Source organism: Diceros bicornis, unplaced genomic scaffold (assembly GCF_020826845.1).
Source record: "Diceros bicornis minor isolate mBicDic1 unplaced genomic scaffold, mDicBic1.mat.cur scaffold_55_ctg1, whole genome shotgun sequence".
NCBI classification, from domain to species: domain Eukaryota; kingdom Metazoa; phylum Chordata; class Mammalia; order Perissodactyla; family Rhinocerotidae; genus Diceros; species Diceros bicornis.
The window spans coordinates 4,836,513-4,849,841 of NW_026691429.1; the positions used below are offsets into that span (position 1 = coordinate 4,836,513).

General features: G+C 40.6%; 1 protein-coding gene across 1 annotated transcript in view; it reads right to left on the bottom strand.

Annotated features, from left to right (window-relative positions):
* Nucleotides 1-3,943: 3,943 nt before the first annotated feature.
* The window catches only part of LOC131403130 (centrosomal protein kizuna-like), a 62,108-nt gene continuing 52,722 nt past the window's right edge, over nucleotides 3,944-13,329 (bottom strand). The window contains 2 exon segments of the mRNA XM_058537469.1: nucleotides 3,944-4,068; nucleotides 6,479-6,583. Of these exon segments, the coding sequence (XP_058393452.1) occupies nucleotides 3,977-4,068; nucleotides 6,479-6,583 (197 nt within the window). The 3' untranslated portion in view covers nucleotides 3,944-3,976.

The following is a 13,329-nucleotide window of genomic DNA, read 5'->3' on the forward strand; positions in this document are numbered from 1 at the left end:
ACGGTATGGAGATTCCTCAAAGAATTAAAAATAGAGATGCCCTATGATCCAGCTATCCCACTACTGGGAATCTATCCAACGAATCTGAAATCAAAAATCCCAAGGGCCTTATGCACCCCTATGTTCATTGCAGCATTATTCACCATAGCAAGAAGTGGAAGCAACCTAAGTGTCCCTCGACTGATGACTGGATCAAGAAAATGTGGTGTATATATACAATGGAATACTACTCAGCCATAAAAAAAGACAAAATCGTCCCATTTGCAACAACATGGATGGGCCTGGAGGGTATTATGTTAAATGAAGGAAGCCAGAAAGAGAAAGACAAACACTGTATGATCTCATTCATATGTGGAATATAAACCAACACATGGACAGAGAAAACTGTATTGTGGTTACCAGGGGCAATGGGGGTGGGGGGTGGGCACAAGGGTTGAAGGGAGACATATATATGGTGATGGACAAACAAACATGTACAACCCAAAATTTCACAATGTTAAAAACTATTAAAACATCAATTAAAAAAAAGACAAAACTGAAGGAAAAAAAAAAAAAGACAGGACAAGATTACCAACCTTACAGAAACAAAAAGGATTATAAACAAATACTATGAATAATAGTACACAAATTAGATAACTTAGATGAAATACACAAATTACTAGAAAAACACAAACTACAAAAATGACTCAAGATAATCTGAATAAACCTATAATAAGTGAAGAGATTGAATCAGTAATCCACAAACTATGCACAAAGAAAAGCCCAGGCCTAAATGGTTTCACCGCTGAAATCTACCAAACACTCAAGGAAGAATTAACACCAATTCTTACAAAAAAAAAAAAAAAAGAAGAGGAAGAAACACTTTCCACTACATTTTATGGGGCTAATATTACCCCGATACCAAAGTCAGACAAAGATGTCACAAGAAAGCAAAACTACAGGGGCCAGCCTGGTGGCGTAGAGATTAAGTTTGCACGCTCCACTGTGGCGGCCCAGGGTTCACAGGTTTGGATCCCGGGTATGGACTGATGGACCGCTTGTCAAGCCATGCTATGGCGGTGTCCCATATTAAAAAAAAATAAATAGAGGAAGATGGGCACGGATGTTACCCCAGGGCCAATCGTCCTCTGCAAGAAGAGGAAGATTGGCAACGGATGTTAGCTCAGGGCTAATCTTCCTCACCAAAAAAAAAAAGAAAACAAAACTACAGACTAATATCTCTTACCAACATGGATGTAAAAGTCCTCAACAAAATACTAGCTAACTGAATCTAGCAATATATAAAGAGAATTATACACCATGACCAAGTGGGATTTATCCTAGGGATGCAAAGTTGGTTTAACGTCCAAAAACAATTAATGTAATACATCATACAAATAGAATGAAAAACAAAAAATCACAAGACCAACTCAGCAGATGTAGGAAAAAGCATTTGACAAAATTCAACACGCTTTCACGATTTAAAAAAAACTCAATAAACTAGGAACAGAAGGGAAGTTCCTCAATATAAAGGGCATCTACAAAAAATCTCCAGTTAACATCATACTTAATGGTGACATACTGGATGGTTTCCCTTTAAGATTAGGAACAAGACAAAGATTTCCACTCTTGCCATTTCTATTCTAAATTGTAGCGGAGGTTCTAACCAGGGCATTTAGGCAAGAAAAAGAAATAAAAGGCATCTATATCGGAAAGGAGGAGGTAAAACTATCTCTATTTGCATGAAGTGATCCTGTATATAGAAAATCCTAAGGAGTCTACCAAAAAACTATTAGAAGTAATAAATGAGTTCAGCAAGGTTGCAGGATACAAGATCAATATACAAAACCCAATTGAATTTCTATACATTTGCATTGAAAAACCCAAAAGTAAAATTAAGAAAACAATTCCATTCACAATAGTATCCAAAACCAGGAATAAATTAACCAAAGAAATGCAAAACTTATACTCTGAAGTTGATTCTAAATTCATACGGAATTCTAAGGCAACAAGCTACAACTAACAAAACAATTCTGAAAAAGAAGAATAAATAGTGTAAGACTCATACTTCCCAATTGCAAAAGTTACTACAAAGCAACAGTTGTCAAGACAGTGTGGTACTGGTACAAGGACAAACATACAGATCAATGGAACAGAACTGAAAGACCAGAAATAAACCTATACACCTATGGTCAACTGATTTTTCACAAGAGTGCCCATGGTGCTGTGACAATTGAATAGCTATATGCAAAAGAATGAAGTTAGACCCTAACCTTATCCCATAAGCAAAAGTTTACTCAAAATGGATCATACACTTAAATTGAAGAGCTAAAACTATAAAACACTTAGAAGAACACACAGGCATAAATCTTCATGACCTTGTATTTGGCAATGGACTCAGATCTGACACCAAAAGCAGAAGCAACTAAATAAATGAATAAATAAGTTAAACTTCATCATCAAAATTAAGGAACATGAGAAATGTAAAGTTCCTGCTTTAAAATTTCATCAGGGGCAAGCAACTAATTCAAATGGAATGCAGTCATCTAAAGGACATCTTTTTAATGAGAAATGCTATTACTAAAGGAGACTTGGGCTGTTTTAAATGATATTTAGCCCAAAGCAACAAGGGAGGTATTTCAGCAGGTGACTGCTTCCATTCCCATCTATAAATTCTTCCCCAGTGACTCAGTGCCCTTGCCTGATCAGTATTTTATGTTGATGACAAATCTCGCACACAACTCACTTATCATTGCTTGAAAAACTTACAAGAAGTGCTACTGTTTAACAAAACTGAAAAAATATATTTTGTCCTTTATGGAAAATAAGGAAGAAAGTATCAGGAAAGGAAAGAATAATTTAGCTCAAGTACTTGGTAAGAAATAGGAATACAAAAACAAATAACCAGAAATTGCTAGTATATGTATCAGCCATCTCAGAAAGAACAAACAGGCCACTTTATTTCCTTTAAGGCCTGACATTTTTCTCTCTGCCCTTTTCCGACACCCTCCATTGTGTGGTCTCTAAGCAGCCCTACTGTGAGCAGCTGTAGACGCTAATTCGTGGTTCACTGAGGTGTCAATTGAGTCTTAAACCAAGGAAACAACAGCTGCAAAACAATACTTGACTCTGGTGCAAATATTTTCAAAGGTAGACTAAAGTTTCAACTGTTATTTTAGATAAACAAAACCCCAAACCATAACCTTCCATCAAGTCACAAAACAAAAGAACACGCGGCCGGAGTTTAATTCATTGCGTAGCGACATTTCTCATCGTGTTGCCGCTATTTAGACAGGCTTTCACGACTTTACCTTGACAAACGACTTCCTTCACTAGATGAAAAACTAGCTTCCGAAGCGATTTTGTTAGTTGTCTTTGTCCTGAATGTACCGCTGCCAATATTCAAACCTGTGAGAAGCACAAACATGGAGAGGGAGTGTCAGCCACCACGCAGCAACGAGTGAAGAAGAGGGCTCACAATAACTTTGGTGAAACAAATGTCAACAGGGGAAGATGCTGCTCAAGCCACAGAAGGCAGGGAGCTTCTGAGGCAAGGAACATGTTGATAGAACTCTGAAAGGAAGTGGAGCGTTTTCCGGTGATACTTAGAAGCCACAAAAAATAAAAAATAAAATCATTCGAAGAGCTCTATTCCAAATGACCACGATGCACATGTGAGCACATGGGTCTCTACTACAGCACCATGCACTGGATAATTCACCTTGTTATAACACATGGGCAGCAAGGGATCATCAAAATAATGGGTGCTGGGAACCAGGTCTCAGAAATAACTGACACCGCTGGATGACAGTTACCCACCCCACCCACCCTTAAGCCCTCTGCCAAATCCTCTGTTTTTCCATCTCCCAGGAGAGACTGAATCTCCATTGAAAACCATCAAGGCCACTCTTTAACCAGCCTGAAAAAGTTGATGGGGAAGATGCACAATCCACCTCTTTCCTGGAGCCAGGGGAACCAGACTGTTCCCATGATGCTATCAGCGTGCAGGGCAATCCTTGACCTCTGCCCCCTGGGTGACTTCAGCCTTGGATGTTTCTGCTTCAAGTCTGATTCTTAACTGGCAGTCACCTGAGATCACGGATAGAGAGTGCATGGGTGTCTCTGCAAAAGGCATTTGCTGAGTTTCTATCCTGTAACCTGCTTGCCTGCATGTAACCTCTGCAGCCAAGCCATTCTCTTAAGAATGTGTCCGTGCTCAGCCCGAAGAGGGTTTCCATGTGCTTACCAGCATAAGGCCTTTTCAGACATGGAAAGGAAGGCGCAAGGTGGCAGTGGCTTTCCTTAGTGACAGGTCCAGAGGCAGAGACCTAACACATCTGATGCAGAAAGTAACTGAAACATGCACTGCTTCTTCAATAGTCAGATTTGGGGTGGCTCCTGAGTTCAGGGTGCCCATCCTCACCACTACCTGTAACAGCAGTAGCGGGGTACGCTAACCACGGGGTACATGGCTTCCGTTTCCCTCCACCCTGCCAGCCTGCCTCCTGCTTCTCTTTGGAGCTCAGAGAAGTCCCCAGGATCAGAGTGAGAGCGAGAGAGTGAGAGTGAGAGTGAAAAGTATTGTGTGACCACACGTAAACTAAACGCCAGAGGCCGTATCTGACCTCAGAGATGGCTGACACCACCAGAAGGACTTCTATGATCCCAACGCAGGAAAATGTGGAATCTTGCAAAGCACATAGTGTAAATTTGAGTGTGGAGTGAGGGAACTGAATCTAGGGGTGCTTGATTATACAACCTATAAAGTATCACTTAGGAATAAATTAATAAACAAATACATTAATCATTAGTATATTAATAGTACCAACATTTTTTTGTGTGTGTGAGGAAGATGAGCCCTGAGCTAACATCCATGCTAATCCTCCTCTTTTTGCTGAGGAAAACCGGCTCTGAGCTAACATCTATTGCCAATCCTCCTTCTTTTTTTCCCCCAAAGCCCCAGTAGATAGTTGTATGTCATAGTTGCGCATCCTTCTAGTTACTGTATGTGGGATGCGGCCTCAGCATGGCTGCAGAAGCGGTGCGTCGGTGTGTGCCCGGGATGCGAACCGGGCCGCCAGTAGCGGAGCACACGCACTTAACCACTAAGCCATGAGGCCGGCCCCCAACATTTTTGATATACATCCAAGGGACTACAACTTATGTCAAATTTACTCATCCTTTGAACTTGTCCAATTAACTATCCATATAAAATAAACTTACCAAACATAGATGTGTGGAGTCACCTTCCAACCACGTGTGTCTGCTAACTGGCTGTAAGGCTCTGAGGGAGGTGCTACTCTCTTGTCGCCTCCTTTTGTGAAATGAGGGGGTTGGATAAATACTTTCTAAATCTCTCTGGATTCTAATTCTGTGACTCAAATGTGAAGAAAGTGGTGAAAAGCAAAGGGTTAAGGGCTCACGAGTGCTACATCTTTCCAAAGTGATGAAGCCCTCCATCGGGACAGAGGCCCTGCTTCATACCTCAGCCAACTACAATGTCTCACATTCGCGGAGTTCACATAACACCCAGCACCACCGCGGCCAGCAGTCGCTGAGGGCTGCTCTCTAACAGGCCCTGTGCTGGGCATTTCGCCTGCAGTGGCTCACTGAATCCTCAAAACAACCAAAATAACAGAATTTTGCAGCAACCAATTCTAACACTAATATTATCTAGGAAATAGCTCTCTGAAGACAGACAGCTAAGTCTAATGCACCATATGTCCCTCGAAAAAATGCCTGTCTGATATAGACATCTTTGAGACAATTGGGAAATCTGGATATGGCCTGGGAATTATGTGATGTTAAGAGATCACTGTTCATTCTGATGGGTGAAATTATGGAATGGTGGTTTATGTAAGGATAAGGAAGTGACTAAGGTGTACTTCCTTCTGTATGAATCCATTTATTTTCACAAAGGGAGCTGAAGTGACATACTAAAAAAAGGTGTAATAAAATAAAAACCAATGAAAATAATAAAAATGCAATAAAGTATAGGAAAACAAAGAAAATTACAATTAAAACAAAAATCCTAGATTGAAGGAACTACACTTAAGCTTAAAATTTAGCTTTACTGGGATTTACAGTCTTTTCATTTAAAAAGCCCAAAGTTTTCCAACATTCTGGTGAGGGAAAATAGCCCAGGATGATGTTCCCCATTGATGATTAAGAAACTGGAAGATGTGGGAAAAGAAAGAATTTGGGGTGTCTCCTGTGGTACTTAGTGACAAGTTACTATCATGACATGCCAGGTATAATCCAAGGGCCTGTAAGGACCATCGCCATGCCAGGGCTGGCACATATCCAGGAGAGAAGACTCTTCCAAATTCTTGTTTGTTAAGGACTGAAAAAGTACTGGCTGATTCTGATCCAGTGATAGCTTATTACAAAGCAAACTCCAGAAACTTTCAAAGAATGACCACCCTTCCCTGAGCACAGCACTAGCTGCTGCCTTGGGTCACCTAGACACTGGCTGTGAGTGCTGAATCTGCTCACTTACCTGACAGTTGTGATGCAGAAGCATCTGCCTTTTGGAACCTGTCTTCAGTTTGATTTGTATTATCCTGAAGGGTAGACCACTTCAGCAACTGGTAGGCTTTTGTTTCTACAGATTTAAAAAAAGGCACAGATAACTGGATATCCACATGCAAAAGAATGAAGTTGGACCCTTACCTTATACCATACACAAAATCAACTCAAAAAGGGTTAAAGACTTAAACATAAGACTGAAAACTATTAAATTCCCAGAAGAAAACATAGGAGAAAAGCTTCAGGACATTGGTTTTGGCAACGATTTCTTGGATATGACACCAAAAGCACAGTCAACAAAATTAAAAATAGACACACAGGACTATCTCAAACTTAACTTTTGCATGTCAAAGGAAACAATCAACAGAGTGAAAAGGCAACCTACACAATGGGAGAAAATAACTGAAATCATATATTTGAAAACGGGTTAATATCCAGAATATATAAGGAACTTCTACCACTCGACAACAATAACAAAAATCAAATAACCCGATTAAAAATGGGCAAAGTGCTTGAATAGACATTTCTCCATATACAAATGGTCAATAAGCACATGAAAAGATGCTCAAAATCACTAATCACCAGGGAAACGTAAATCAAAACCACAATGAGATATCACCTCACACCCATCAGGATGGCCACTATCAAAAGAACAGAAAATCAGCGTTGTGGAGGATGTGGACAAATCGGAACTCTTGTGCACTGCTGGTGGGTGTAGCTATTAGGGAAAACAGTATGGAGCTTCCTCAACAAATTAAAAATAGAATTACTATATGATCCAGCAATCCACTCTGGGTATATATCCAAAAGAACTAAAAACAGGATCTCAAAGAGTTATTGGCACACCCTTGTTCATCACAGCATTTTCCACAATGGCCAAGAGGTGGAAGCAACCCAAATGTCCATCAATAGTTGAATGGATAAAGAAAATGTGGCATGTACATACAATGGAATATTATGCAGCCTTTAAAAAGAAGGAAATCCTGTCACATACTACAGTGTAGATGAACCCTGAGGACCTTATACTAAGCGAAATAAGCCAGTCACAAGAGGCCAAGTACTGTATGATTCCACTCATATGAAGTAACAAAAGTGGTCAAAATCATAGAAACAGAAAGTGGAAAGGTGGTTATTAAGGGCTGGGAAGAAGGGGGAGGGAGTATTAGTGTTTAGTGGGTATAGTGTTTCAGTATTGCAAGATGAAAAAGTTCTAGAGATCTGTTGCACAACAATGTGAATATACTTAACACTACTGAGCTGCACACTTAAGAACAGTTAAGATGGTAAATTTAAAGTTATGTATTTTTTACCACAATTAAAATAAAAAGTAGAATTTGTCCATGACAATTCAGGTTTCTGCCTGTTGTCCCAGCATAATAATTAATAGAGTTGTCTTTTGTTAATCAAAAGTTTCCTAATTTAGACAATAAATTATATGGTGACGCTACTTAAGAGACATATGAGCCAAATGCAGTGCAATGGCACAGTTTGGCTACTCATCAAAAAACATCAACTGAAAAGATATCTGCTTGGCTCCTGACTGAACACTGATTGGATATATGATATTGCTAAATTGTTATTAACTGCTTTAGGTGTGAAAAAAATACACAGAAATACTGAATTTTCTACTACCTAGAAACAAGTTTCTTGAATTCCTCCTACGATGTTAACACTTTTCAAATGCATGCAAATTAGTTTTTTGAACTGTCCCTTTTTAGAAACTCTGAAAACAAACAAACGAAAAACAATTTAGTTGAACCCAGGTTTCAAGACTCGAAGTCAAGTTGTATGAATGTATTTGAGGTGGCCAAATTCTAGTCATTATTTTGAGTGGGTCTGTGGATAGGTTCAACTCACAGTAAAATGGTTTCTCTCCAGTCCAGGCCTTGCAGAAGCGGCTACAGGAATGAATCAGAAGACACATAACTGACTGCCTTGGTTGGGCAGCTGGTCCTCTGCAGCACGCGCTGCCCTGGCCCTCAGGCTTGCACATTCGAGTGTGGGGTCTCTGGGCTGAGTGAGGGGCGGGAAGGTCAGGAAGGGGAGGCGGCAGCAGGATGAGCTGGGGGACCCACCGCTGAGAAAATCTAACCAGGCTCATCGTAGGGACAGAGAAGAGCATCTGCAGGGAGCAAAGCCAGGTGCCCCAGAGGGGTCAGCAGCAGCCTGGGCACCCACAGGACACCCTTACCCTGCAGGACTGTTAACAGTGTCTGCTGTAAGTTAAAGTGGGGAAGACTGTTGGGAAAAACAATAAATAATGATCACGTAAAGAACCTGAGAGACACAACTTTCCCATTACCTCAAGGCTCAAGGATGCCTGGATGAAAGAGAGGCTGGAGAAATAGAGTTTTAGCACAGACATAACAAAACAGCATCCACGTCCACATCTCCAACATGGCCACAAACAAAAGGACTCCTGCTGTCAGCACCGGAGGCTGGCAATCACTGCTTTCCTGCTTTTGCTGGTTCAATTTAAGAACTTAACCATGAGCCCCTTATTACTGGATTAAAACTACCATCACACTGACGAATACAAATGTAACTTATCTTGCCCTACTGAGAATCAATCAAGATAAAAATAAGTACTTAAAATGAGCATCATATTTTGAAATATTAAATGCTATATAGTTAAAATATGTACAGATCAGGGACTCAACTCTGAAAATAATAAATCCTAAGGCAACACTTTTTAACATTGCTGGATTGTGATATTAGTTGGGCAAACCTGAACTAGTATTTTGACAAATTTAATAAAGAAAACACCAGATGTCATGCATGCAGAAGGGGAAAGTACTGTTTTGCATAACTTGTGTATATGTGTTGGGTACTGGCCTAGGACAGAAAGTGTTTCTTGCTGTAGATTAGTCCCACTGTCCTAGGACAGCATCATAACACTCTCCTGTCAGTCCTACTACCTATATTACTTCAGATTTGTGGTAAGGTACTTTTGGGAGAGGAGAAGTATCAATAAAATCAAAGAATTCTAAAAAGGTAAGGAATCACTGTAAAAGAGGTAAAAATGTTCTGTTTTGTTTTTATTCTATAAAGATCAACCAAAAAGTTTTTCAGCTTTTAGGATACAAGTCCAGATCATAATGACCATATGCTATTTCTGCACTCAATTATACTGACTTGGTCAAGGAAAAGAGAGCAAAGATAAAAGTTAAAAAAAAAAAAGAATAGGAAAAGAAAAAAAGAGTAGCTTCTTGGTAAACAAAGGCTCCTGGCAGCTGGAAGCTGGAGTTAGGCTTTCCTCTCATCTATTGTTGTGAGGTAAATCATCTGACTCCAGTGAGCTGGCTCTCCTGCTCCTCAGAAAACACGTGCCTTTTATTTTTAGGAGAAGATTTTCGTGAAAAATATAAAGCTAGTAGTTGTGAGTTAATTTCACATTTGGGAGGATTAAGTATTCTGTCCAAATATAGGACAGTACGGATATTATCACTGGTCTGAGTCTAGCAAAGGAGGAATGTGAAGTGAATTCACATTAGCAGCAAGGGACCATTTTATTTTACCACTCTGGAAAAGAAAGGCCATTTCCATGTTCCACACACTTTCCATTCTGGTTTCCTTCTCTTCCTTCCTCTTATTCTTTTTTTTTAATTGAAGTATAATCAACATACAGCATTATATTAGTTTCAGGTATGCAACATAATGATCCAATATTTGTACATATTGTGAAATGATCACCACAGTTAGTTAACATCAGTCACCATACATAGTTACAAAGTTTCTTTTCTTGTGGGTGAGGAATTGTAGGATCTACCCTTCCCTTGCTTCTTGAAGGACTTGGACTCTGTAACTGGCCTTTCCCTTCAAGGCTGCCCTGAGTCTGCTTTCAACCGTACACAGTTTTGGAGGGATGTAGCTTGTCTCTCCAGTCTCGTTCTCCCAGAGCCCACCCCGCTTCCCAGCCATAGCTCCTTACTGGTATTTGATCTTTAAACCTTCTGTAGCCCTTCTCTAAGCGGAAAGTCAGTGAAGCTCACCCGGACAATTTTTATCTGGGACATAGCCGCCCTGACCTAAGTAATAGAGGGTTGGCAAAATCAAGCTGAGGACTGCTGGGCACATGGCCTGCTCCCATCCCCGATGCATGCTTCCTCGTGTGGTTTAAGGGCAAAGTGAAGTTTAAAAGGTGAAAGGATTAAGTGTATTCACTTGGAGGAAGAAACACTAACTGAGGCAGGACCAAGACACCAAACCAGCCAGAGGGGTTGGAGCAGGCGGCAGGTGCTGCTGTCTAACAGGAGGTCTGTGTCGGGCAGCAGATGCTCAGAGCTGTGGTCATTCTCCCATGGCATGTATCACACCCTCAGTCACCCCTGTTTTAGTCAGAAGAGCTGCACAAAACATTTGAAGGACTGGGAAACAACCCAAAAAGGAAAAACAAAATTAAGGTTTGGTTAAAAAATAACAATGAGGGGCCGGCCCGGTGGCGCAAGCGGTTAAGTGCGCGCGCTCCGCTGCGGCGGCCCGGGGTTCGCTGGTTCGGATCCCGGGCGCGCACCGACGCCTTGCTTGGTAAGCCATGCTGTGGCGGCGTCCCATATAAAGTGGAGGAAGATGGGCACAGATGTTAGCCCAGGGCCGTCTTCCTCAGCAAAAAAAAGAGGAGGATTGGCGGGTGTTAGCTCAGGGCTGATCTCCTCACAAAAAAAAAAAAAAAAAAAAAAAAAAAAAAAAAAATAACAATGAGAGGATAAAGGCTACATAGCCTGCGTAGAAACAAGGGAAGAGGGTTTAAGAACAGAAATTGCATAGATTGGACAGGGCAGGATTATAAATGCAGATGCTCTGGGGCCAAGCAGGTAGCACAGAGAAGTGAGTCTGGCCAGCTGGAGAGCACATGCCTGGCCAGGGGGGACAGCTGTTCTCCGGCTACAGCCAACTGCTGCCAGGTGGGAAAGTGGGCCTAGTCTTGCCAGACTCCTGCCTTTCTTAAAAAAAAAAAATGCAACACTGCACAGGCCAAACAGAACACATTGGAAACCTCGAAACTAGATGGTGGTGAGCAATTTTTTCTGTGTTCCCTAAAAGTGGCACAAGAACACTCGGAGAAAAACTTCAGCCAAGGGATATAAGCTAGATGTTAGCAAAAGCTTCCGTAGTTGACAGAGCTGAGAGACCCGGGAACACACTATCAAGGCAGGCTGCAAGAGCTGTGTGGAGGTTTTTAAGTAGCTGCTTGTATCAAATAGACCAGGCTTCAGACTCTTTGGAGGCAAGAGTCTACGTCTTGCTAGGGGCACTCGAACAATTCAGACCTCCTCCTGGAAAAGCCTAGAGGTCTTGGCCAGGACGCCAACTTCATAAGTCAAGTAGGCAAAGCTACGGGCATGAAGTTTCTGGTAACTCAGGCCCAGGCTCTCCTAGAAGGAAGAAGGATAGTGAAGAATCAAGCAGTTCAAAGCTGCACTGTATTGCCCTGCAGATTTATAGTTACGAAATGAATGAACGAACAAAAGAGCAAAAGTAACAAGTCTAGAGTTCAAATCAGCCTGCTATAGACAAGTGGGGGCCGAGTTCCTCCAGTTCCAAGGAGAAAAGACTTGAGTCTTCTCAACTGCAAGTAAACCCTAAGTCTGCAAATTCGAGGACTAGGTAGCCCCTTAAGGCTTTACTTTCCAGCCTGTGACTGAGAACTCCAGAGAAACGTTTCCGCTCATTAGTCATGTCAAACTCTCAGAAAATTATTGAGAAGTGCGTATAATTAGATAAAACAAATATTTCTAAAGAATACAATTATTGTCAATTAGAATGTTCTGGTACACACAGAAACAAATATATCTGCATGCTCAAGCTTTCAGTTCTGGATCTCTCAGTCAAGCATCTATTATACACTCAAATCTGTGTCAAGATTTAATTTAAAAAGTAGAAAATATTGCAATTTAAAACATAAAATAAAGGAGTCCGGGGGTTAAAATCCATCCTTGGCTATTAATTCCAGACTGATGACACAAAGAGATAAATATGTTTTTCCCTACTTTGTTACATAAGCCAGCCAAACCCAATCATCTATCTTCCTACAAAGTGGTGAAGAATCACTGAGATTGTTTTTTTTTTTTTTTTGGATATGCATTTCGTGTCTAGAAAATGGAAACAGCCAGAGAAGGAAAGCGAAAACATGCTGAATAAAGGGAGATAGGAGAGAGATGATGTTGAGGAGGGAAGAAAGAAAAAGCCTCAACTTCTTATCTTTTATTCTCTTTTATATGCAAATGTACACCTGCTAAAATATTTCTAAATCTAGAAAGAAAAAGAAAAAGAAAATATTTGATGAAAAAGTGCTTTTAACAACTCATTACAAGAACCAGAGAGAGGCAGGGTTCACCAGCCTCTAGGGGTGTCTCCAGGCAGAGAATCTGCCTCTGGCTTGCGCAGAAATCCCTAATGAAAGAAAGAAAAGTTGGGCCCGGAAAAGGAGTAACAAAGGGAGATGCAAACAATACCATCACTACAAATAGAAAAACAACCTTGAACCAACAAAGAACTGGGCATCTTTGAGTAAGGAAGGGGAATTACTATTCCTATAGGAAGTATGTAGAAATTTAAAAATTAAATTTGAAAAGTATTTTCTGTCCACTGAGTTTCCCAGTGCTGTTACTTTTCACATATTTCTACACCCATGCAAATTTTTTTCCACACTGTTACTAGATGTGTTGCTGATGCAGCAAACATAGTCATTTTTGTAAAATAAAATAAAAATTGTGACATATATTTCTAAAATTAATTCTAAAGATAAATATTATCACTGAAAATCCAGAAGTCATTTGTCTAGTAATCTGCTCAAATGAAAACAAGAAAATATTAGGATAT